Source organism: Rhinoderma darwinii, chromosome 1, assembly GCF_050947455.1.
Source record: "Rhinoderma darwinii isolate aRhiDar2 chromosome 1, aRhiDar2.hap1, whole genome shotgun sequence".
Lineage (NCBI taxonomy): Eukaryota > Metazoa > Chordata > Amphibia > Anura > Rhinodermatidae > Rhinoderma > Rhinoderma darwinii.
This window is the reverse complement of record NC_134687.1, coordinates 25,068,926-25,093,369: the sequence shown is the minus strand read 5'-3', so window position 1 is coordinate 25,093,369 and position 24,444 is coordinate 25,068,926. Positions and strand designations below refer to the sequence as shown.

The following is a 24,444-nucleotide window of genomic DNA, read 5'->3' as shown; positions in this document are numbered from 1 at the left end:
GTGATAACCGGTACTGAAGTTTTACCTTCTACGCCGGTCAAATAGGGCAAACGAGCGGACTTTCGAACGCTCATTCCCAATCATTGGCCGTGTAAACATGATAGCGGTCAGCCTGACAAGCGATCAGACCCGGAACGGATCTTATGCAGGCATTAAAGTCCGTCGTCGGCAGCAAATCTCATGTAAACGGAGACAAGCTGCCGACAATGAAAACACCTTGTGCCATAATGATCGCAATAACGATACAACGCTCCATGGAAATCATCACTATATGTCCAACTTCGAAGAACCTACACAAACATATTAGCGAATTACTTATTCTCTGAATCCCTCAATAATATAGCAGAGGCCATGTATATTCCCTCCAGTTCTCCAGAATATTATGAGCTGTGGGTGCACCAAAATCATAATAAATGGCAGTTGCCGTTTTCACCAAATATTTCTGGAGGTTCCCCAAGGGTGAACCTACATTTGTAGCTCCTATTTCTCAAAAATATACTGTCAGTTACAGGAACAAGACTGTAACCCGGACATACACTGCCTCGAGGAATCCCCTTGACAAGGACATCTATGAGGTTTAGGATGATCGGCACCCCCAGCACGAGTTGCTGGATGACATTTCTACCGTCTTTCCGGAGATAGCCGGCGCATCGTGAAGAGGTCAGTCCGCAGCTCTCCTCCAATCAGAAACGTTGAGCTCTCGCAGATACAGATTTGAGGAGAAGCCAATCGACAAGCTTGTGTGTATAGAGAGAGGACTTATCTGGCACATTTGCAAGATATCTAGTAAACATTCACCACCGGGATTACCGGAAGGCAAGTCCAAGACTGAGCAGCACATTAACCCTTCTCGGAGCTAATCCATTGACCGTATTGAGAACGCAGCCTAGATTACCACCAGTTACACAGAATACTCCAAGATGACAACACATGGTGCTCAAGAAAGCGCGAAAACATTCAACACCGTCTACTGCAAAGAGTGCTAAGAAAAAGCTCCCTCCATATATACTGAGGAGGACATCAAGCAAAACAAGCCCCCGGTGGAGCCACCATGCCCCACCAGTAAAGGAAGGACAACGGATACCGTGGAAAAACCTGAAAGCTTTGGAGAACAATATGGCCAGTCTCACACGGCCCCAACACCCGCACCTCTCATGGGTGTAATGAACCAAACTGAGCTCTGCATCATGCTCTGTGTTGGAGCAAGATTGGTTAAAGGGGTTATCCGGGATCTCTGAAGTTATTTCTGCAAATGAGATTAATAAAAGCAGAAATACTTCCCTATCCCTGCCCCCGGTGATCCGGCGTGGACGCTGCAGCGGCACTCTTGTTAGTTGTTTACATGTATGTAGCATGTGACCGCAGCAGCCAATCCAAGAGCTCAGCGCTGACTAATTATTTCTGGCATAATGCCAGGAGTACAACATATGACCTTCTGATTGGCTGCGGCGGTCACATGCTGCATGAATGTAAACAATCGCAGTAAGAGCTAGATCGCCGGGGAGAGGAGAGGCAAGCACGGCTTGTCTTCATTTTTCTCATTTGCAGCCAATGCAAAAAAGATTTCAGAACCAGGACAACTCATTTAATTAGACCTGCGCAGAGTCCGGTTGTTGACGCTGTAATACCGATCCATGAGTAGGCGACCTAGGAGTGCGTCCAGTCATTTTATTACAGCATCGTCTGAATTGTGGCCAGGAGCTCGGACTTCCGAGTCAAACAGGACGCACTTCATTCAAAACTCAAGTTGCGGTCCCTGAATAAATACATATTAGGCCGTGTTCACATTTGACTCCAACAAAAATCCTAGACAAAGAGCGCGTAACACTATTATGTCCGGCAAGACGACAGACACCATGCCCAACCCCATAATAGTAGACGTGGCCCGTTGGGCGCCGTTCGCCAGGCGACGGATCCAGCACTGCCGTCATTTTCGCTGTGCTCTCCTATAACGGAGCAGCACGACGAAGAGGTGAACAGAACCGAAGGTTCGCAAACGCACATTTTCTGCTCAGTAACGGGCACCGATCGACGATAATAGCAGGTCAATCGCCGCTCATTTGTTCCATTTACGCGACGCAATGTTCGGGAGTATGCGGGCGAACGATAGTTAATACGATCACTCGTCCCCATACATTTTGCAGACCTCCATTTTTCGGGCTGCAGAAAATACCCAAGCAGATGTTTATACAGGACAACGTAGGAGCGCTCGTTCAGCCGGTGCCAAAAAGGTCTTTAGACAACATGCAACTAAACTCTAAATCTAACCAGCGGTGTAAGGGTCGGCTGTACGGAACTACAATAGAAGCCCAAAGTCAACGACAGCAAAAACTAAAAAGAGAAATAATACAACGTACAAACCGCTTCGTACACAACTATATAACAGAAGTACGGCCGTCAGCGGGCGACCGTCAGAACGTAACCACCAGCCGCCACTCTTATTCTGGAGAAACACCACATACCTTCATTTCGGCGCAGTTGACGTCTTTGTGGGAAGCCGCTCGAATGAGGCCGCTTTTCCATGGCCAGTCGTCGATCTGATCGAGGTCCAGCCGCAGGTCGCTGCCCAAGACGCAGGAGAATCTCTGCCCCACCAGGACGTGCAGAGTATCTTGGTGCATGAGAACCATCATGACAACGCCTAGAAACAAAGAAATCAAGGTTAAGGAACGACTTTTACACCGAAATCAGGACTGTCGTGTGAGTGATGGTAAATCTTGGCTACGAGAAAACCCACAGCAGACGTCAGCCGGTGTGAACGGGGCCATGTAAACACTGGAGGAGCGCCGCCCCTTCTCTACATGACCACACGTGAACTCCATGGTGAGCAGGTGGCTGAATATTTACAGACAGACGTGACAAGACAGGGGCACAACGGGCATTATAACCCAAAAAGACAACCCGTCCCTTCACTCCGTCCCCATAAAACGCAACGACCGGAAGACCATCGGCCGATATACGTTCCCGGCGGGAGATTGAGGCTAGGGATATTGGCCCCCGGTGATACCCACGGTGGGCTCTGACCCGCGCAAGTCACATGATGCGTGACAAGTCATGCGACTTCGACACAACTACAGAAAAGCCGCGCAACTGTCGCCAGCCAACCGCCAGGGTCGTGTAGTGCGGCAATGGGGTTCGTGGCGCCAAACGTAGGGATTTGTGGCAAATGTCACCCATTCCCTGGCACAAAATACAATGTGTATTAATATGTGGTTTAAATTTGAATTTTTGACCGAGGTGTTTAACCCTTCATACACCCTATAGGGATAATGACAGGACAGAGAGGTGTGAAGGAGTCCATTTGGTCGCATATTATAAACATTGGCTGGCAGGGATAGCTCGGTACCTACCGTTGAAGCCTCACGGTCATGCACCGGTGATCAATCTGACAACCAACGAGCGCCACCGGGTTGTACGCAGTCACTGGCCGATCTATTGTCGTTCTCCTCTACCGCCCGGGCACAGCTCTAGCTCAGTACAGAACACTACTATGCAGGAGAGGCGGACAAACACTACACGCGTACCTTCCAAGCCACTCCCCTCTGGCGCCTATTGGAGGAAAAGAAAAAGGAGGCGGACCGATGCGAGCTGTCTCGGATAACCATTGGTGGGATGTCTGTCAATCAAACCTAAGTTGCCAAGCGCCCATAGCTCCGCCCCTTCGCCGCCTCCACTTTCAACTTAGAGCAATTCTTTACAGCACAGGGGACCCCAGCTACGATTTACCACAAAACGTATCCATCCGCCGCCGAGGTAATATACACGGGCGGCCATTAGCCGTGGATAAAGTCCATCACCCGCCTACTTACTGCAAACGGGTGTACAACTTAATTGAAAGACATAGAAACGGTGCAGTTTTATCGTATTACCTATGGATTATCGAAGTATGAAACACACGGATAACGGCGAAGCGCAGCGCTCGGTGTCACAGCGGCTGAGGAGGATAAAATAGTTCCGGTCGGCGGAGGAAGCGGTTTTTGTACTAGGACATGGACTACGTGCAGCTCTGTGCATCCGCAGCAGGGGGGGAAGCGTCTAAATGTGGGGGTGGGGCAGGAAGGCAGCTGGTGTCGGGGGGAGGGTTTCCGAGTAATCCCATTAGTTATGTCATGACCAAACCGATGCTGTGCCTTGTTTTATTGGTTGCCATCTTGGTTCATTCGACGCGTTTGGTAAAAATACAATATGATAATTTAGACGGCAATAAATATACGACTTCTTTAGAGATTCCTTGCCCCTACACAGTGCCTGTTGGACTCGTCCATCTCCCGTCACCCCGCTGCTTTGTCTTATTGAGTAGCGAGGCTTGGAAGGGCGGGCGTTAGAGATTGGCGGCCATTTTGTGGTCTCTCAAGTAGTTGAGTTGACTCGTAATGGCGGACGGGTTGGTCAAAGCCCACCCACTCTTCCTTGTGTGGCGTGTTTGACTGGATTGTTTGTTTTTCTACATGTTTTACCACTAAATTACCATTCTATACGACGGAAAAGTGAGTTTAAAGACTCTAGTTGGATACAATAGACATTTTATAGTTCTTCAATTTCAGAAAAACCCCAATCAGTCTACCAAAGTCATAATAATAGTGGATACTGAATATCAATGGAAGAAAACCAAATATCTAAGTTTGGTTAAAATTAACAATGAGACAACATTGTTAATTTTTTTTAATCTAACTTAGGTTTTTGTTTTTCTTTCATATTAGGTAAATATGACACTTTAATTATTTATATATATATATTCCAATAATATTTTGTTATTAACTTCCAAATGTAAAATAATACAATTTAGAATTTTTAAATTTTATAATATAATTAGATGGAATGTTATTTATTATTTTTATATATTGTTTTCTATAATTTTTTTGACTGGAAAGTTCTTAAATATTCACCAGTTTTATGAGATAAATGATGGAATTCATATTGTCCTTTTTTTGTTTTACAAAATCTGCAATTTATAATTAAAAAATAAATAAAAATCAGGAGTGAAAACAATTATACCAATATAATAATTATACATATACTTTATATTACGTGGAAATTAAATAAAATATTGAACTTGTATATACTGTATGTGTGTAATAAGAAAATAATGACAAAAAATAACATCGAAATAAATCTACAGTTAAAAAAATGACATACACATTATAAAAATTTACGTAAAATTGAAATATAATTTTTTGTGAAGTAAAAAAAATTGCTAGAATATAGTTCGATCATATTGAGTTGACAGTTTGGTCAAAGCCGTCTCGTCAATAATTATATGCCGTGTATTATTCTGGGAAAATGTGATTATTTTTATTTATTTATTTTATTTATTTTTTCCAATTTAATAAAAATAAACGAGAAAATTGATACAATAAATTGCATAAATCTTTTTTTAAAATAATATTGTTTTAAATTTTATATTTTATTTAAAATAGTTCGTTTGTCCGGACCGAGGGTTGAAAAAGCGATAACAGAAAAGCTCAACATCTTATTACCTATAATAAAAAGAAATGAAAAACATATATATATTATTTTTTTTTGAAAGAGCAAATGTAAATACATAAACAATATGGAGCAAACAAATCTACCAAAAGTCCAATTATTTTATTTAACAACCTATTGACTGATTAATTCTAATAATTGGAGAGACGTTTGATATACTTAGTTTGGGGTTGTCCGAGACTAAGGCTATGTTCACACGGACTGATTTCAGGCGTATTTTGGAGCGTAAACACCTCGAAATACGCTTTGAAAAACATTAGTGAAACGCCTACAAAAAGCGGAGGGGGAGCATTTTTACGCTGTTGAATTAAAAAACACCCTGTAAAAAGAAGCCTTGTAAGGCCTTGTTCACACTGAGTTTCTGAGTTTTTTTTTCAGGCATTTCTTCATGAATTTTGAGGCAGATTTTGACCTGCCTGCAATTTCTTGCCACGATTTTCACTGCGTTTTTCACCCTCGGCCATTTAGAGCCGCAGGCAAATAACGCTGCGGAAAACTCTCTCTGCCTCCCATTGATGTCAATGGGAGGTCAGCGCGGGGCCACGGCAAGAAAGAGCATGCCGCTTTTTTTTTTACCGCAAGCAGCTAAAAGCGGCTGTGGAAAAAATGCCTCCGCCTCCCATTAAAACCAATAGGAGGCAGTTTCAGACATTTTTTTTACGCTGATTCCGACGTGGTTCCCCCATCAAAATCAGTGCCAAAAAAACTGAACTGGGCCTAAAATGAAGTAGCGTGTCACTTCTTGAGGCGTTTTTGGAGCTAATTTTCCATTGACACTATGAAAAACGCATAAAAAAATGCCTAAAAATAAGCTTCACGTTAAAAGAATTTTCAGCTTCAAAAACGCCTTGAATTCAAAGGTTGTTTTCCCTTGAAAACAGCTCCGTCATTTTCAGCCACTTCTTTTTCTACGTGTGAACATAGCCTTTAGGACCCATTGACACGAACGTGAATAACGTCCTTGTGCAGCGCATGGAAATCACAAGCAGCACACGGACCCGTTAATTTCAATGGGGCCATACACACATGCGAGAGCCCACTGCGTGATCACTGCATGTCCTATATTGGAGCATTTTCATGCACCTACGCGCCCATTGAAGTCAGTGGGTGCGTGAAAACCACGCACTGATGCACGTCCGCGTGCGGTGCGTGATTCGCGCATCAATTCAATTAAAAATAAGAATTAAAAAAAGATGTGCTTTGCGAGTGTGTGAATAACGCATGCCCCTTGCAAAGCACACTGATGCATAACGCAACACACGGGCCAGATTCACGCGTGTTTTTTACACGCGTGAATCTGATACGCTCGTGTGAAAGCAGCCTAAAGAAAAGATAATTGCTGCAAATTTTTTTATAAAATAGCAAACCAATCATTTCAGCGGCCGTCTTTATTTACCGTATTTTTCGGACTATAAGATGCACCTAGGTTTTAGACAACAGAAAATAGGAAAAAATTATTTGTTAAAAAACTATTAGTGGGGGCGCGGCTTTGGCATGGTGGCATGAGGACGCACACTCTCATGGCTCCGGACCCAGCCCCACAGAAAATTGCCCATAGGGCCCACTTTCCTGGCTCCTGTGAGTTATGATGAAGGGGAGGAATCATAGGAGCCTCTCTGCGACTCCCTGCACCTCTTCCGTCGGCAGATTCCTTCGCTCTCGAGAAGACTGATCATCTCCGCAGCGCTCTTCCAGCCCGCTACTAGGCCGCAGCCAGACACCGCCGCCACGTGTGCTCCCGCCGACTCCCTGATCCACCCAGACGGCTTGTCTCCTGACATGGCGACACCAGAGGTATGTCCGGGCCTTGACAATGAGCCTGGGCTGACTATCCTCCTCTCTTGCCCCAGTGGGAGACCCCGCAGATGGACACTGACCGTATGGCATTGCAACGCCGAGTGGTAATGGCTGCGCCATTTTCCCCAGCCGCCTCACAGCAGTCTCTCCCGGAAGGCATATCGCAACTCAGTCAGGGGATCCCTGTTATACTTAGAGGGCCACCCTCTCCCCCTGCTGTTGAGAGATACCAACAGTCGGTCTTCTCTCAGGGTCCTCCGCCTTCTATGGAAAGGACCTTGACGGAGCTCTGGGAAATGGTACGGGCCTTGCCCACGAAGTCTGACCTGGACTTGCGTCTTTCACGCCTGGAGGAAAAACATAACAAAGCCATTCATGCGGTTACCCAGGAGGTTCGTTCACTTACCGTACATGTTGCGACTTTGGAACGCCAGAACTCTGTTCACTCCCTGGACGTCTCGGTCCTATCTCAGACCCTGGAAACACAATCTACCCAAATGCGGGACTTCTCTTTGCACCTGGATGATGTTGAAAATAGGGGGAGACAGAGAGCCTCATCTAGAATATGCAGTTCAGTTCTGGGCTCCAGTTCATAGAAAGGATGCCCTGGAGTTGGAAAAAAATCAAAAAAAGAGCTACTTAATTAATAAAGGGCATGGAGAATCTTCATTATGAGAAGAGATTAAGAGAATTAAACATATTTAGTCTTGAAAAGAGACGTCTAGTGGGTGGGAGGGGCATAATTCACTTGTATAAATATATAAATGGCCCATACCAAAAATATGGTGGAAAGCTGTACCATGTAAAATCACCTTAAAAGACAAGGGGGCACTTTCTTCCTCTTGGCAAAAAAAAGGTTCACTCTTCAGAGGCGACAAGCCTTCTTTAGATTGTGGATCTGTGGAATAGCCCACCTCAGAATCTGGTCACAGCGTGAACTGTAGATGGCTTAAAAAAAGGCTTAGATAATTTTCTTAGAACAAAATAATATCAACTCCTATGTCAATGTATAGAATTCTTGTTTGAATGTTGATTCAATCTGATCGCCACTTGGGATCAGGCGGGAAATTTTTCCTTTTTAGGAGAGATTGGTTCTTGCCTTATGTTTTTTTTTTACGATCCTCTGGATTAGTAGGTGTAAAGCAAAGTTTTTAAAGGCTATGCAAGCCTTTGCAGGGCATTTAAAAAAAATAATAATTTTAATAGGTCATTCAGTGTGTTTCGTGTAACTTTATAAATAGTTTTATTAAAAATTAGTTTTACTTTTTTAAATACAGCTGCTCTGTATTCTGTATACAGAGCAGCTGTATCTAGCGCTAAAGCCTGCTCCTGTCATGTCCGCTGGACAGACGAGTTCAGTGACAGCAGGTCGACAAGCAGGATCCAACTGTTATCTATCACATCTAAGTTCATAACTTAGATGTGATTGATTACAGGTGGATCCTGCATGTCAGAGACACACAGGACCTGCTGTCACTGAACCAGTCAGGTCCATGGGACTAACGGATTCAGGTAATAGCGAACGATACAGCTGCTCTGTATACAGGATACAGAGCAGCTGTATCTAAAAAAGTAAAACAATTTTTTTATGAAGACTATTGCTTGTGAGTATTCCCTGTTACCCCTCTTTGCATTCTCCCTTATTGCTACTGTATATGACTGGATTGACTTGACATTTCTTTGCCTGCTGATTTGGTACCGCTGTGTAAATATACTGTGTATGATGTGAACTGTGTTTCACTTCTTTTTTGCCTCTGATTTTGTACTGCGCTACCACTCTGTTGCTGACCTTGGCTAGTCGGATTTCTCTATCTGTCCGTTCCACCTGCCGACAGCTGCGTGGTGAAAGAAAGGTATCTTTTCGACCAACAGGGTTCACTCAGGGTCTGCTAGTTAGGTTCTTGATAGTTCACCCTTATCGGGCTGGTTTATCCGCTTTAGGCAGGGCCCTAGTTCCTTCAGGGGCGTCATGGGGCTAGTTCGCTGCCTCTTGCTTAATCAGGCATCTAGCCCCAAGTCTGGTAGTGGGTGCACTTTTTCTGGATTTGTTACCTTTTGTCAGTACCATTAGAGAATATCTGGCCAATTATAATTATGAATCAAATTCAGCAAGTAGTTGCTCAGAAACACGGCATTACGCAGCTTGTGCAGGATCTTGCACTCCAAATACAGGTGCAAGAAACTCAGGCAGTTGTAGTTACTCCGCTATGCAGGAACCTAAACGTAATCTCTCTTATAGGTTCTCTAGCAATCGTAAGGAATTCTCCACCTTTAGGGAGAGCTGTAAACTTTATTTTAGGCTAAGGCCTAGATCTAGGCCCAGCAAGTAGGCATAGTTATTTCCCTTCTAGAAGGTGACCCTCAGACCTGTTTTTTTTTTTTTTCCCCTTAATTTCCTGAACTGTCTTCAATAGATGCCTTTTTCATGGCCCTTGGCCTACTTTATGACGACCCTGACCGTGTTGCAGTAGCGGAGAGCAAAATAATGTCGTTAAGACAGGGTAAACATCCGGCTGAAGAATACTGCACTGAGTTTTGAAGGTGGCTGTAACGTCCATGGCTGCGGACCGTCGTTCAGACTAACCATCTGACGGCTCCGGCCATGGACGTCTGTGTCCTCGGTGACATCTCCCTCCTGGGAGACGCCGGAACTCAATTCTGGGTTCTGTGACTGTTTCCTGCAGGGCGCGCACGCCCGCGCGTGCACGGCCTTATAGGGCCAGTACGCGTCCAGTTGTTTATAATCAGTAATTAGCCCAGAATGCTGCTGGACTATAAAAAGGGCTCTGCCCACTTGTTCCTTGCCTGAGCATTGTTGTATACCTAAAGGTTGTCTTGCAAGTGGTCTCCCAGTGTTTTCCTGTTCCCAGTGTTACCCATTCCTGCTGCCTGTACCCTGTATCCCGTGCTACCGTACCTCTGTGCCATCTACAGTGAAACTCAAGTCGTGTCTTCCGCTGCATCTACTGTGCCATCTACAGTGAAAGTCAAGTCGTGTCTTCCGCTGCATCTACTGTGCCATCTATGGTGAAAGTCAAGTTGTGTCTCCGCTACTATCTACATTGCCTCAGGTACCTTTTCTGGACTATAGACATTGTTTTGTACCTAGTTGGCCAGTTGCTATCCCGCTACATGGTATGGCCGAGTGGATCCACACCCCACATCGTGACAGTACGCTCAGGCCATGGACCCCGCTGGTCAATCCAAGGGCATGTCACCCTCCCAAGCCATGCAGGTGGACCTGCAGGATCTGCGAGCACGACAGGATCAACTTCTTGTGACTCCATGGCACAGCAGCTAGGGGCGTTGGCTACTTCCTTCTCTGCTCCTATTCAAGCTCCTCTGATCGACCCTCCTGTTACACCTCCTGGGAACTCCAGTTCGGATCCTCGGTTCTCGCTGCCATTGCCACCTCGGTTCCATGGAGACGCAAGTTTGTGCAGGGGGTTTGTGAACCAATGCTTTATCCACTTCACTCTGCACGCCCGAACATTTCCTTCGGACGGAGCCAGGATCGCCTTCATTATGTCTCTACTTGCCAGCAAGCCCCTGGCATGGGCGAAGCCAATCTGGGAACGACATGGGCCCGAGACTTCCAGGGGTTCGTGCGGTTGTTCCGTACCGTATGCAAAGAGCCTGGACGAGTCTCGTCGGCAGCCACTGCTATCTTTAAGCTTCGCCAGGACGCCTCCGTGGGCAAATACACCATCCAGTTCCAGACGCTGGCAGGAGAATTGTCCTGGAACAATGAAACCTTGGTAGCATCCTTCTGGCATGGCCTATCGCCCGAGATCAAGGACGAACTTGCTGCTCGAGATCTACCATCTGCCTTGGACGACCTGATTCTACTTGCTACTCGAGTGGACATAAGGCTCAGAGAGAGATCTCAAGAGGTTCAACAGTAGAGACGGCTTCCTAGACTGGCACCCAACTTCCAGCAACCCCTCTTGCCTTCTTCTTCTGCTCCGCCCGAGGTTCCGATGCAGGTGGATCGGCTTAAACTGTCCGTTCAAGAGAAACAGCACAGGCGCACCTCTGGACTCTGTTTATATTCTGACACTGTCGTGCGTCTGTGTCCTCAGAAGCCAAAAAACCCGAACGCCTAGGATTGGTTGGAGAGACAACCCTGGGCGATACTGCATTTAACCTCTTCCCGACATATGACATACAGTTACGTCATAGCCGGGTAGGGGAAGTATGGAGCGGGCTCATGGAGTGACCCCGCTTCATACGATGCTGGTGTCGGCTGTATGTTACAGCCGACACTTCAGAATAATGAGCGGCATCGCGCTCGAGGTGGATCCCGCTCATTTAACTCGTTAGAAAGAGGGGGGCGACCCCCTCTAACATCTCATCGCGCCCCTCGCAACGCAATCGCGGGGGGGCGATGGTTTCTATGGCTGCCTGGGGGCCTATTGAAGAACCCCAGATCCGCCATCTTTGTACACCTATTAAGTCCTGCCTCCGGCAGGGCTTAATGGATACCTGTCAGAATCACGATATACTGCAATACATTAGTATTGCAGTATATTGTGCAAGCGATCTAACGATCGCTGGTTGAAGACTCCTACTGGGACTAATAAAAAAAGTAAAAATGAGTTTTTGTTTTTTTTGTGTAAAAAAAAAATATATATTAAAAGTAAAAAAAAAAAACTTTTACCATTTTTCCCCCTAGAGCATAGTAAAAAATTTAATAAATAAACATAATTGGTATCGCCACGTCTGTAAAAGTCTAAACTATTACAATATATTATTATTTAACCCGCACGGTGAACGCCGTAAAAAGAAAAAATGTAAATACCAGAATGTCTATTTTTTGGTCACATAATCTCCCACAAAAAATGAAATAAAAAGTGATCAAACCGTCGCATGTACACCAGAATGGTATTATTAAAAACTAAAGCTTATCCCACAAAAAATAAGCCCTCATACCACTTAATCGACAGAAAAATAAAAAAGTTATGGCTCTCGGAATTTGGCGACACAAAATTAATTTTCTTTTTTACACTTAGGTTTTTACTTCTAAAAGTAGTAAAATATACAAAAAACTATATATATTTGGTATCTCCGTAATCGTATTGACCCACAGAATAAAGCTAACATGTTGTTTTAATTGCACAGTGAATTACGTAAAAACGGCGCGCAAAAAAACATGGAGGAATCGCTGGTTTTTTCATTTTCTACCCCACAAATAAATTTTTTCCCGTTTCCTAGAACATTATACGGCAAAATAAATGGTGCTATGAAAAACTACAACTCATCCCGTAAAAATCAAGCCCTGATAGTACTATATCGACGGAAAAATAAAGATGTTATGTCTTTTGGAAGGTGGGGAGGAAAAAACGAAAATTAAAATCTGAAAGTTGTTTACGACGGGAAGGGGTTAATAGAGAACTCTCCTCCAAACTGTTCATTTCTGTGAGCATCGTCGCTGGCGGGAGACCCCATCCAGTCTCTGCCTACCTGGACTTTGGCTCTGCAGCCAATTTCATCTGCCAAGACCTTGTGGATCTTCTTCAGTTGCCCACTGTTCTGCTGGAAAGGCCGTTGATCGTTGCCTCGGTAGATGGACAGCCTTTGCCTGACCCAGTTTTGTCTGTGACCAAGCCGTTAAGACTCCAAGTGGGGAGTTCTTCACTCTGAATTCATCTCCCTGTTTATCCTGCCCAAGGCTGGGTTTGCCTTGGCTCAGTCTTCACGCCCCAGTCCTGGATTGGAACTCTGGAGAGGTTCTCCAGTAGGGTCCCAAGTGTTACGACCGCTGTCTGGTGCATGTCCATCCGCCTCAGTCTCCTCCGCATCAGTCACTGGCAGAGTTGCCTCCTTGTTACTCTCTGTTCTCAGATGTCTTCAACAAGAAGGAAGCCGAGACATTGCCTCCACATCGAGCATATGATTGCCCCATCGACTTGGTTCCTGATTCGTCCCCTACCCAGTCTATGCCAGCATACATTAAGGAGAATCTGGAGAGGGGCTTCATACGTAAATCCTCGGCCGGAGCCGGGTTTTTCTTTGACAAGAAGAAAGATGGATCCCTCCGACCCTGCATTGACTACCGAGGCCTCAACCAGATAACGGAGAAGAACAGGTACCCATTGCCTTTGATTTCAGAACTGTTTGATCGCATACGGGGGGCCAAATTTTTTACTAAGCTAGACTTGCGGTGGGCTTACAATCTAATCCGGATTCGTTAGGGTGACGAGTGGAAGACTGCATTTAATACATGTGATGGACACTACGAATATATGGTCATGCCCTTCGGCCTGTGTAACGCCCCCGCGGTATTTCAAGATTTTGTCATTGACATTTTTCGTGATCTCCTCTATGTCTGTGTTGTATCTCGATGACATTTTGATTTTTCCCCAGATCTTGTGAATCATCAGGGTCATGTCCGCCAGGTGTTGCTTCGATTAAGGGAGAATCATCTTTATGACAAGCTGGAGAAGTGCGTGTTTGAAAATAAGTCTCTACCCTTCCTGGGCTATATCATCTCCGATCAGGGTCTCAAAATGGACCCTTAGAAGGTAAGTGTCACGACGGGGTAATGGAAACGAACAAGTGAGCCCTAATCTACCCGCCACTCTGTCCCTGCCTACTTGCAACGACCCGCCCTAGGCGACGGGGTACAACTGGGCGGCGGTCCCTACGCTCAGTAAGTGCACGAGACAAACATACAAGGGAAAGGGGTAGTTGCCCACGGCAACACCGTGAGCAACAGAGTGGTGAATGAGCCAAGTCAAACCAGGAGAGCACGAGGTACCAAATGCAGAGCAGAAGAGTAGTCAGTAAGCCAGGGTCAGTATGGAGCAGGATCAAATAGATAGGAGCTGTAGCTGGGCCAGGAAAGAATCACAAGCAAGGAGGAACAGGAAAGGCAGGTATAAATAGACAGAGGGTGGGAGCTAGCGCCGTCTGGCCAGGCTGCGATAGGCTCTCCCACTCCTAAGCCTGCCATCCTGAGTGGTGGAAGAAGGAGTCAGTCTCAGAGACGTAGATTCAGGTGTAGACTGATTACCTATGGGAGTTAACCCCGAAGCTGTGCCTGGCAGATCCTTTACAGTAAGAGCTGTTCTGGAATGGATACGCCCCCAAGGCTTAAGGGCCATACAACGCTTCCTGGGATTCGCCAACTTCTACTGGCTGTTCATTCCCAACTTCTCTTCATTGACAGCTCCCATCTCCACCTTCACTAAAAAGGATATGAATGGCAAGGTGTGGACTCCAGAAGCAGAAGTCGCATTTAAAACCTTAAAAAAGGCCTTCACGTCAGCCTCTATTCTTCATCACCCTGATGTGTCCCTACAGTTTTCATTAGAGGTGGACGCTTCCTCTGTTGGTGCCGGTGCACTTTTGTTCCAGAGAGGTTCGAAAGGCAAGACTGGTATGTGGCTACTATTCTAAGCTGTTTTCTACCGCAGAGCGCAACTACTCGATTGGACATCGGGAGTTACTGTCCATCAAGCTGGGCCTGCAGGGGTGGAGACACCTACTGCAAGGCGCAGCTCATCCTATCCTGGTCTTCATGGACCACAAGAACCTGACCTATCTACAGATGGGTCAACGGCGGAATCCTCATCAAGCCAGGTGGTCGTTGTTCTTTGCTCGGAATGTGAAGGCCAATGCCTTGTCTAGGTTGTTTGAAACAGAGGACACTGTGGAGTCCCCACAGAATATTATTGATCCTTCCTGCATCTTCTCTGTTAACCCTCTGCAAGTTAGAGACATTCCTCCAGGAAGAACTTTTGTACATCTGGCAGACAGAGGAAGAATCCTTCGCTGGGGTCACAGTTCCAACCTGGCACATCACGCAGGTGCCCGTAAGACCCGAGACCTAATTGCCCGTCAGTTCTGGTGGCCCACGCTGCCCAAAGACGTCACAGACTTTGGCTCCTACTGTACGGTGTGGGCAGCAAACAAAGTTGCCCACTCCAGACCAGCCGGTCTGCTCCAACCACTGCCTGTGCCCGATGCCCCCTGGCAGCATGTTGCTATGGACTTTGTCACAGATCTGCCTCTCTTTGCGGGATGCAGTGTGATCTGGGTGGTGGTGGATCGATTTTCTAAAATGGCTCATTTTGTTCCCCTGACTGGCCTGCCTTCTGCTGCTCGATTGGCTGACCTCTTCGTTCAACACATCTTTCGTCTGCATGGCTTGCCTCTGCATATTGTCTCGGATCGATGGGTCCAGTTCACCTAAAAGTTCTGGAGAGCACTCTGCGGGCTTCTCGGTGTAAAGTTGGACTTCTCCTCGGCTTATCATCCTCAGTCCAATGGACAAGTTGAAAGGGTTAACCAGATTATGGAGAACCCAGTTTCTTCCAGGTACGAAGGTCCGGCTGTCTTCCAGGAATATCCGGCTGAGGTTGCATCTTGCAAGTTTGCTCCCAGGTTCCTCTGAACCTTCGAGATTCTGCTACAAATCAATCCTGTGTCCTACAAGCTTCGGCTGCCTTCTACCCTCAAGATCCCTAACTCCTTCCATGTCTCCTTGCTGACGCCTGTGGTCCTGAACCGCTACTCCAGGACTCCTAGTTCCGCAGTGGCTCTTGGCAGTTCGTCAGGGACTTTCAAAGTGAGGGAGATCCTGGCCACCAAGAAAGTGAGAAGGACGTTTTATTTGGTGGATTGGAGGGGATTTGGTCCAGAAGAGAGGTCTTAGGAGCCAAAGGAGAACATCGATGGCCCTGTCCTCGTGAAGAGATTTCTCTCCCGCTCTGGCCCCAAGAAGAGGGGTGTAAGAGGGGGGATACTGTAACGTCCATGGCTGCGGACCGTCGTTCAGACATACCATCTGACGGCTCCGGCCATGGACGTCTGTGTTCTCGGCGACATCTCCCTCCTGGGAGACGCCGGCAATCAGTTCCGGGTTCTGTGACTGTTTCCTGCAGGTCGCACGCGTCCGCGCGTGCACGGCCTTAAAGATCCAGTACGCGTCCAGTTGTTTATAATCAGTAATTAGCCAGAATGCTGCTGGACTATAAAAAGGTCTTGCCCACTTATTCCTTGCCTGAGCGTTGTTGTATACCTAAAGTTTGTCTTGCAAATGGTCTCCCAGTGTTTTCCAGTTCCCAGTGTAACCCCTTCCTGCTGCCTGTACCCTATATCCCGTGCTACCGTACCTCTGTGCCATCTACAGTGAAAGTCAAGTTGTGTCTTCCGCTGCATCTACTGTGCCATTTATGGTGAAAGCCAAGTTGTGTCTCCGCCACTGTCTACATTGCCTCAGGTACCCTTTCTGGACTATAGACATTGTTTTGTACCTAGTTGGCCAGCTGCTATCCCGCTACGCGGTACGGACCAGTGGGTCCACACCCTGCGTCGTGACAGTGGGCTACTGATTCCAAGTGGAATGACCTGGCCCTTCGCTGTCAGTATTGCGTATAGTTAACAGAGGCCATAACACCCTCCTCCTACTATCATTAAGTCAGCCATGTCCCTAGCTATTCGACTGGATAGACATCTGTGTGAGCGTTATCTGGAACAGTCGTTTACCGTACCTCCTTTACCTAAAGCAGAAGCCGTGTTGCACTCTCCACATAATCCCATACAAATTGGGGTCGTGCGATCGGCACGTGACCGGAGGATCTACCGTAGGGAACATGGACTATGCTTCTATTGTGGTGATCCCGGACATCAACTCTGCTCCTGTCCTAAATACATTTCACCGGAATACTGCTTTGCCTGGGTGGGTCCGAGCAAGCCCACCAATGCACGCAGGTATCTTCTCTTTTTTTCTCTAAAGTTTTGCCACCGGTATTTCTGTACTATAATAATAAGAATTGTTGGGAAAAGGCTTTTATTGACTGTGGGGCAGCCATCAATTTGATAGATTTCAGGGTGGTAAAAGAGCTTAAAGAGGCTCTGTCACCAGATTTTGCAACCCCTATCTGCTATTGCAGCAGATAGGCGCTGCAATGTAGATTACAGTAACGTTTTTATTTTTTAAAAACAAGCATTTTTGGCCAAGTTATGACCATTTTTGTATTTATGCAAATGAGGCTTGCAAAAGTACAACTGGGCGTGTTGAAAAGTAAAAGTACAACTGGGCGTGTATTATGTGCGTACATCGGGGCGTTTTTACTTCTTTTACTAGCTGGGCGTTCTGACGAGAAGTATCATCCACTTCTCTTCAGAACGCCCAGCTTCTGGCAGTGCAGACACAGAGCTTGTTCTCGAGAGATCACGCTGTGACGTCACTCACAGGTCCTGCATCGTGTCAGACGAGCGAGGACACATCAGCACCAGAGGCTACAGTTGATTCTGCAGCAGCATCGGCGTTTGCAGGTAAGTCGATGTAGCTACTTACCTGCAAACGCTGATGCTGCTGCAGAATCAACTGTAGCCTCTGGTGCCGATGTGTCCTCGCTCGTCTGACACGATGCAGGACCTGTGAGTGACGTCACAGCGTGATCTCTCGAGAACACGGCTGTGTCTGCACTGCCAGAAGCTGGGCGTTCTGAAGAGAAGTGGATGATACTTCTCGTCAGAACGCCCAGCTAGTAAAAGTAGTAAAAACGCCCCGATGTACGCACATAATACACGCCCAGTTGTACTTTTACTTTTCAACACGCCCAGTTGTACTTTTGCAAGCCTCATTTGCATAAATACAAAAATGGTCATAACTTGGCCAAAAATGCTCGTTTTTTAAAAATAAAAACGTTACTGTAATCTACATTACAGCGCCGATCTGCTGCAATAGCAGATAGGGGTTGCAAAATCTGGTGACAGAGCCTCTTTAAGCTGGCTCTGACCAGGTTGTCTGTTCCTATTAAGGTGACCGCTATAGATAAACATCCTTTGCTTCAAGATAAGATCTGTTTTATGACTCCTGAAATTTCTCTGCTGGTAGGTGCCATACATTGTGAGATAATGGAATTTTTTGTCGTTGAGTCAATACCCGCTGCTGTGGTGCTTGGAATCCCCTGATTACGTAAGCACAATCCAGTGGTGGACCAGCGTCTGGGTGATATTGTGAAGTGGCACCTTGACTGCCATTCTTCCTGTATGTCACTTCCTCTCATTTCCGTCTCCACCTCCCAACCTGTCTCGCCTCATTATCTAGAAAATTTCTCTGATGTTTTTTCTGACTCTGAAAGTGACTGTCACGATTCTGGGGTATGTGGACCCAGTAGGCCGCTCCGCCGTAGTGGAGTGGCAGATAGCCAAACAACAGTTAATGTAAAAGTCTTAGCACAAGAGTACCTGTAAGAGAATCCAGACAGACAGGAGGTGTAGCAGACGCTTTGGCACAGATGATTCATGGCACAGATGAGGCTAGGCGTGGCAGATGATGCTTGGCGTGGTAGATGACAGTAGACGTGGTAGATGACAGTGGACGTAGCAGGTGACACTGGACGTGGCAGGTGACACTGGACATGGCAGATGGAACAGACATGACTCCAACACTTCAGCTCAGGAACAAACACAGTTACAGGAAGCATAATACGGGAACACTGGGAACAGGATTCTTAAGGCCAGGGACGAACGCGCACCCAAGAGTCAGAAGTAGCAGAGTGCAACCGCATGTGCTGGCATCGCCTGAGAGACAAGCTTGCAGTGTCCTGCGGTCGCGGCTGCAGGTGAGTACAGCGTGTACCGGTGGTCAGCGACTGCGAGCACAACAGTGACATGTTGCGTCCTAATAGGGAATATGACTGCCCTATTAATTTGGTGCCTGGTTCCCGACTGCTCAAGCAGTTTGAATCTGTATTTTCCCGACGACAGTCTATATTGCTGATAGTCTACGTAAAGGATTCACCAGACCTTCCTCGTCTCCTGGAGGGACAAGATTATTTTTTGTTGAAAAGAAAGATGGAGGTTTAAGGCCATGCATTAATTATAGGGAGCTTAACAAAATTACAGCAAAAAAACAGTATTCTTCGCCATTGATTCCCGACTTATTTAACCCCTTAAGGACACGGCCAATTTTGGCCTTGAGGACAGAGCAATTTGTTTAGATTTTGCTCTTTGCCTCCCGACGCTTATAACTCTTTTATGTTTTGTACGACATAGTTGTATGAGACTTTGTTTTTTGCGGGACGAGTTGTACTTTATGTAGGTACCATTTTTTGGTACAAATACATTATCGTTTAATTTCTATAAATTTTTATTTTGGCGAAAATACAGAAAAAAAGCAGTTCCGCAGCAGTTTTAATATTTTTTTTTTTACACCATACACCGATCATCATAAATAATGTTATACATTTGTTGTACAGATGAATACTTATGTAGATACAGACCAAACGATAACGTTTCAAATTAACGTCCACATATAACAAAGAAAAATATAGAATGAATACCTATAACTGCACATGTGGACCTATCACACATCCAAAAAAGGAAAGAATAGAACAACAAGTACACATTTGCACCTTGTAATGATCAGAATGCTTTATTGAAATACTTCCTGAGTTACCTTTCACTGATTTCTGATCTTGTTCCATTCAGAGTACACTTCATTTGTCATAGCCTTAGTGTTCTCCACATCTATGCATTTTAATTGTTTGTCCTATTTTAGGTCCTGATGGCCAATATGTTTTTATGTGTATTTCAATAAAGCATTGTGATCATTACAAGGTACAAATGTGTACTTGTTGTTCTATTCTTTCCTTTCTTGGATGTGTGATAGGTCCACATGTACAGTTATAGGTATTCATTTGTTGTACAGGTTGTTACAGTCGTGGCGATACCAAATATGTCTATTATTTCATGTTTTGGGACTTATATTTTAAAAAGTTTATTTATTATAAAAAAAATGTGTATTTGTGTATTTTTTTACTTTTTATTTATTTATCATAATTTTTTTTTTACATTCATTTGACTTTTTTTTTTAATCCCATAAAGGGATTTATCATTTTGATTTTGATTTTGATTTTGTAACTGTAATGTACTGGCATAGATCTATATGCCAGTACATTAGCCTGTGTACTGATTGTACGCAGGCAGTTGTTAGGGCATACCTCAGTATGCCCTAACAACAGGAAATATGTTCAGACAGCCCTGGGGTCCTTCAATGGACCCTGGGCTGTCTGGCCATATGAGTTGTTGACTTTGATCGCGTCACAGTTATTTTCTGTGACGCGATCAAAGTGCAGTCCCCTCTCCATGAATGCCGCGATCAGCTGTCATTGCGGCGTTCAAAGGCTTAACGGCGGAGAGAAGATGTTTCTCTCCTCTCCGCTGTCAGACCGGGGCCGTGGCTGTGTATTACAGCCGTTGCCCCGCTCTTGATCGCGCGCAGAGACTGCTGTCACACAGGACGAGAATGCTCGTCCTAATGCGCGAAGTACTCACCAAAAAGGACGAGCATTCTCTTCCTGTGTCGGCAACCAGTTAAAGGGGTTTTCAAGCCGGTAAAAATTGATGGCCTATCCTCAGGAGTTGGGATCCAACCACCGGGAGCAACGCCAATCAGCTGTTTTGAAGGGGCTGCAGCGCTCGTACAAACGCTTCTTCCCCTTCATTTCTACTTGCTCACTGTAAATCTTCTAAACGCATTTAGCGGCGATTCACAGGTATTGCAGCCTTTTCTCCCATTCACTTAAATGGGAGAAAAGGCTGGATTTTTGCTAAACTTTATCTCAGGGGAGCATACAACTTGATTAGAATAAGGTCCAGGGATGAGTGGAAGACTGCATTTAATACCCCAGAAGGACATTAAGAATACCTGGACATTTCGATCTTTGTAATACCTCAGCTGTTTTTCAAGGATTCGTTAAATATATATTTAGGGATTTTATAGGCAGATTAGTGGTTGATTATTTAGATGACATACTCATTTATTCTCCTGACCAGGCATCACATGTCTCTCACATCTGTGCTGTGCTGAAAAGATTACAGGAACGTTTTCTGTTTGCCAAACTAGTGAAATGTGTGTTTAGATCTCAGGAAGTAAATTTTCTGAGGTACGTCCTTTCAGCTAGGGGTTTTAGTATGAATCCTTCCAAGGTACAGGCCCTTGTTAACTGGGTTTAGCCGAAAACCCTTAAGGCTCACCAGAGTTTTCTGGGCTTTGCTAATTCTTATTAAAAATACGTTGGTGAGTTTTCTAAACTGACCTTACTAAGAAGGGGCTGATGTAGGTAACGAGTCCAGAGGCTGTTATGGCTTTTGAGTCTTTAAAGAAATGCTTCATTACCGCAATTGCTTTGGTCCAGCCGGACCTTTAATAAACTTTCTGTAATGACGGGGTAGGGAGACGGACAAGTGAGCCCTAATCTACCCGCCACCCAGTCCCTGCCTACTTGCACGGCCCGTCCTAGGCGACGGCGTACAACTGGGCGACGGTCCCTACACTCAATATGTGACGATAGACAACACAAGACAGGGTACACCGAAGAGAGGGAAGTGGGGCAGTTGCCCACGGCAACACCGTGAGCAAAAGGAGTAGTGAACGAGCCGAGTCAAACCAGGAGAGTACGTGGTAACAAAAGCAGAGCAGAAGAATAGTAGTCAATCAAGCCAGGGTCAATATGGAGCAGGTCAAATGTAAGTAGCAGGAACAGCGGAGCCAGGAACCAGAGAGAATCACAGGCAAAGGACAAGCAGCAAATGAAGGCATACATAGACCAAGGGCGGGAGCTAGAACCGTCTGGCCAGGCTGTGATAGGTTCTCCCACTCCTGGGCCTACCAGCCTGGGTGGTAGCAGATCGAGTCACTCTACCAGACCTAGGCACAGATGCAGACTGATTAACCACGGGCGTCGACACAGAAACTGTGTCAAGCAAATCCTTTACAGTACCCCCCCCCCTTTTATGAGGGGCCACTGGACCCTTCCTAGGTGGACCTGGCTTGTTGGGGAACCGAAGATGGAACTTCCTGAGCAATAACCCGGCGTGAACATCCCAGGCGGGTACCCAAGTCCTCTCCTCAGGCCCGTATCCTCTCCAATGGACCAGGTACTGGAGGGAGTCTTGGACCATCCTGCTGTCCACAATCTTGGCCACCTCAAATTCTACCACTTCAGGAGTGAGAACAGGGACCGGAGGTTTTCTCGAGGTAGCCAAGGACGGGGAGCATCTTTTCAGGAGGGAGGCATGGAACACGTTGTGTCTCTGAAAGGCCGGGGTAACTCCAGCCCGAAGAAGACAGGGTTAAGGACCTCAATGATCTTGTACGGCCCTATATACCAGGAAGCAAATTTTTTGGACGGGACTATAAGGCGCAAATTTTTTGAGGACAGCCACACCAGATCCCCGACCACAAACAAGGGGTTAGTAGAACATCTCTTATCTGCCTGAGTCTTTTGGATGCTCTGGGATGCCTCAAGGTTCTTCTGAACCTGGGCCCAGACTGTGCACAGTTCCCGATGAACGACATCTACCTCAGGATTGTTGGAACCACCAGGTGAAATGGAGGAGAACCGTGGATTAAACCCAAAATTAGAGAAAAAGGGGGAGACCCCCGACGAGTTACTGACCCGGTTATTAAGGGAAAATTCGGCGAGGGGAATGAAGGAGACCCAATCATCTTGACAGTCAGAGATAAAACACCTTAAATATTGTTCTAGAGACTGATTAGTCCTCTCAGTTTGGCCATTAGTTTCAGGATGGAAGGCCGAGGAGAAGGACAGATCAATCTCCAACTTCTTACAGAAGGCTCTCCAAAACAATGAAACAAATTTCAGAAACAATATTGACAGGAACCCCAAGGAGACGCAGGACGTGTGTCACGGACACAGGGTATGTGGACCCACTTGGCCGCTCCGCCGTAGCGGGGAGGCAGCTGACCAGGTCACAGTCTATGCGAAAGTCAAATGGCAGACAGTTATGCTTGGGTACCTGAAATAGTCCGGACGGTGGCTGTGGCTTCAGCACGGATGGAGGCTGGTGCGGCAGGTGGCACCAGACGTTGCGGGCAGTATCCGATGAGGCAGAAGACACTTGACGTGGCAGAAGACACCTGACGTGGCAGAAGACACTTGACGTGGCAGACGACACTTGACGTGGCAGAAGACACTTGACGTGGCAGAAGACACTTGACGTGGCTGAAGACACTACTCCAACGCTTGTAGGCACAGGAACTAGGACAATACGGAATATAGGAACGGTAACAGGGCACGGGTAACAGCTGGAACGGGAGACACTAAGGGACCATTGCGAGACAGACTGGGAAAGACTAACAATGCTCAGGCAAGGATTAGAAGGCCAGGGGCCTTCTTATAGACCAGGAAATCGTGGCAGTTGATAGTGATGACGATTTCCTATTTGCGCGCGCTGGCCCTTTAAGGCCGGGCGCGAGCGTGCACGCGCACCCTACGGGACACAGCCGAACGGAGCGGAAGTGAGCGCTGGCATCTCCTAGGAGGGAGATGGAGACCAGCGCTCACAGATCCATGGCTGCGGGCGTCGGGAGATGAGTAAACCCGACGGCCCACGGCCATGGACGCTACAGTATCCCCCCTCTTACGCCCCCTCTTCTTCGGGCCAGAGTGAGAGAGGAACTTTTTAATAAGAGCAGGGGCGCTGAGGTTCTCTTCTTGCTCCCAGGACCTCTCCTCAGGACCAAACCCTCTCCAGTCCACCAAATAGAAAGTCCTTCCTCCTACCCTTTTGCAGTCCAGGATCTCCTTTACCTCGAATACATTAGAAGGACCGCAGGAAGCAACTGTGGAACTAGAAGTCTTGCTGTAGCGGTTCAGGATCACTGGTTTCAGGAGGGACACATGGAAGGAGTTAGGGATTCTGAGGGTAGGAGGCAGCCGCAGCTTATAGGAGACAGGGTTGATTTGTTGCAGGATCTCAAAAGGACCTAGGAACCTGGGAGCAAATTTGTATGAAGGCACCCTCAAGCGAATGTTCCGAGAGGACAGCCAGACTTTAGTCCCAGGAAGATACTGAGGCGGCTCTCTTCTCCTAGCATCCGCCTTTCGCTTCATGCGATCTACCGCCAGCAAAATAGAGGACCGGGTCTGTTGCCAGATTTGCAGGAAGTCCCCATATGCAGAGTCAGCAGCGGGTACCTGAGATGAAGTTGATACAGGAAGAGGGACTCTGGGATGTTGACTGTACACAATGTGAAACGGAGTGGAAGTGGTGGACTCACTTGTGTGGTTGTTGTAAGAAAATTCGGCCCATGGCAGAAGCTGTACCCAGTTATCGTGCTGTGAAGAGATGAAGTGGCGGAGGTAATTTTCCATGATCTGGTTGATCCTCTCAACTTGC

At 46.5% G+C, this 24,444-nt stretch overlaps 2 protein-coding genes across 9 annotated transcripts in view; one reads left to right on the top strand and one right to left on the bottom strand.

Annotated features, from left to right (window-relative positions):
* Window positions 1–4,271, bottom strand: part of KDM3A (lysine demethylase 3A) — a 38,401-nt gene extending 34,130 nt beyond the window's left edge. The window contains exons 1-2 of one of the 2 annotated variants that reach the window (XM_075856514.1): window positions 3,870–4,271; window positions 2,463–2,641 (exon numbers count right to left, since the gene is read on the bottom strand). In XM_075856514.1, coding sequence (XP_075712629.1) covers window positions 2,463–2,633 — 171 coding nt within the window. In that variant the 5' untranslated portion in view covers window positions 2,634–2,641; window positions 3,870–4,271. Of the gene's footprint in view, window positions 1–2,462; window positions 2,642–3,350; window positions 3,563–3,869 lie in introns of those variants that run through there. The other variant, XM_075856507.1, reaches the window with a different exon arrangement.
* A 138-nt stretch (window positions 4,272–4,409) lies between these two features.
* Window positions 4,410–24,444, top strand: part of REEP1 (receptor accessory protein 1) — a 219,947-nt gene continuing 199,912 nt past the window's right edge. Inside the window, exons 1-2 of one of the 7 annotated variants that reach the window (XM_075856534.1) lie at window positions 4,410–4,487; window positions 13,648–13,805. In XM_075856534.1, coding sequence (XP_075712649.1) covers window positions 13,711–13,805 — 95 coding nt within the window. In that variant the 5' untranslated portion in view covers window positions 4,410–4,487; window positions 13,648–13,710. The remainder of the gene's footprint in view (window positions 4,488–13,647; window positions 13,806–24,444) is intronic. The other 6 variants (XM_075856587.1, XM_075856527.1, XM_075856553.1 and 3 more) reach the window with 6 other exon arrangements.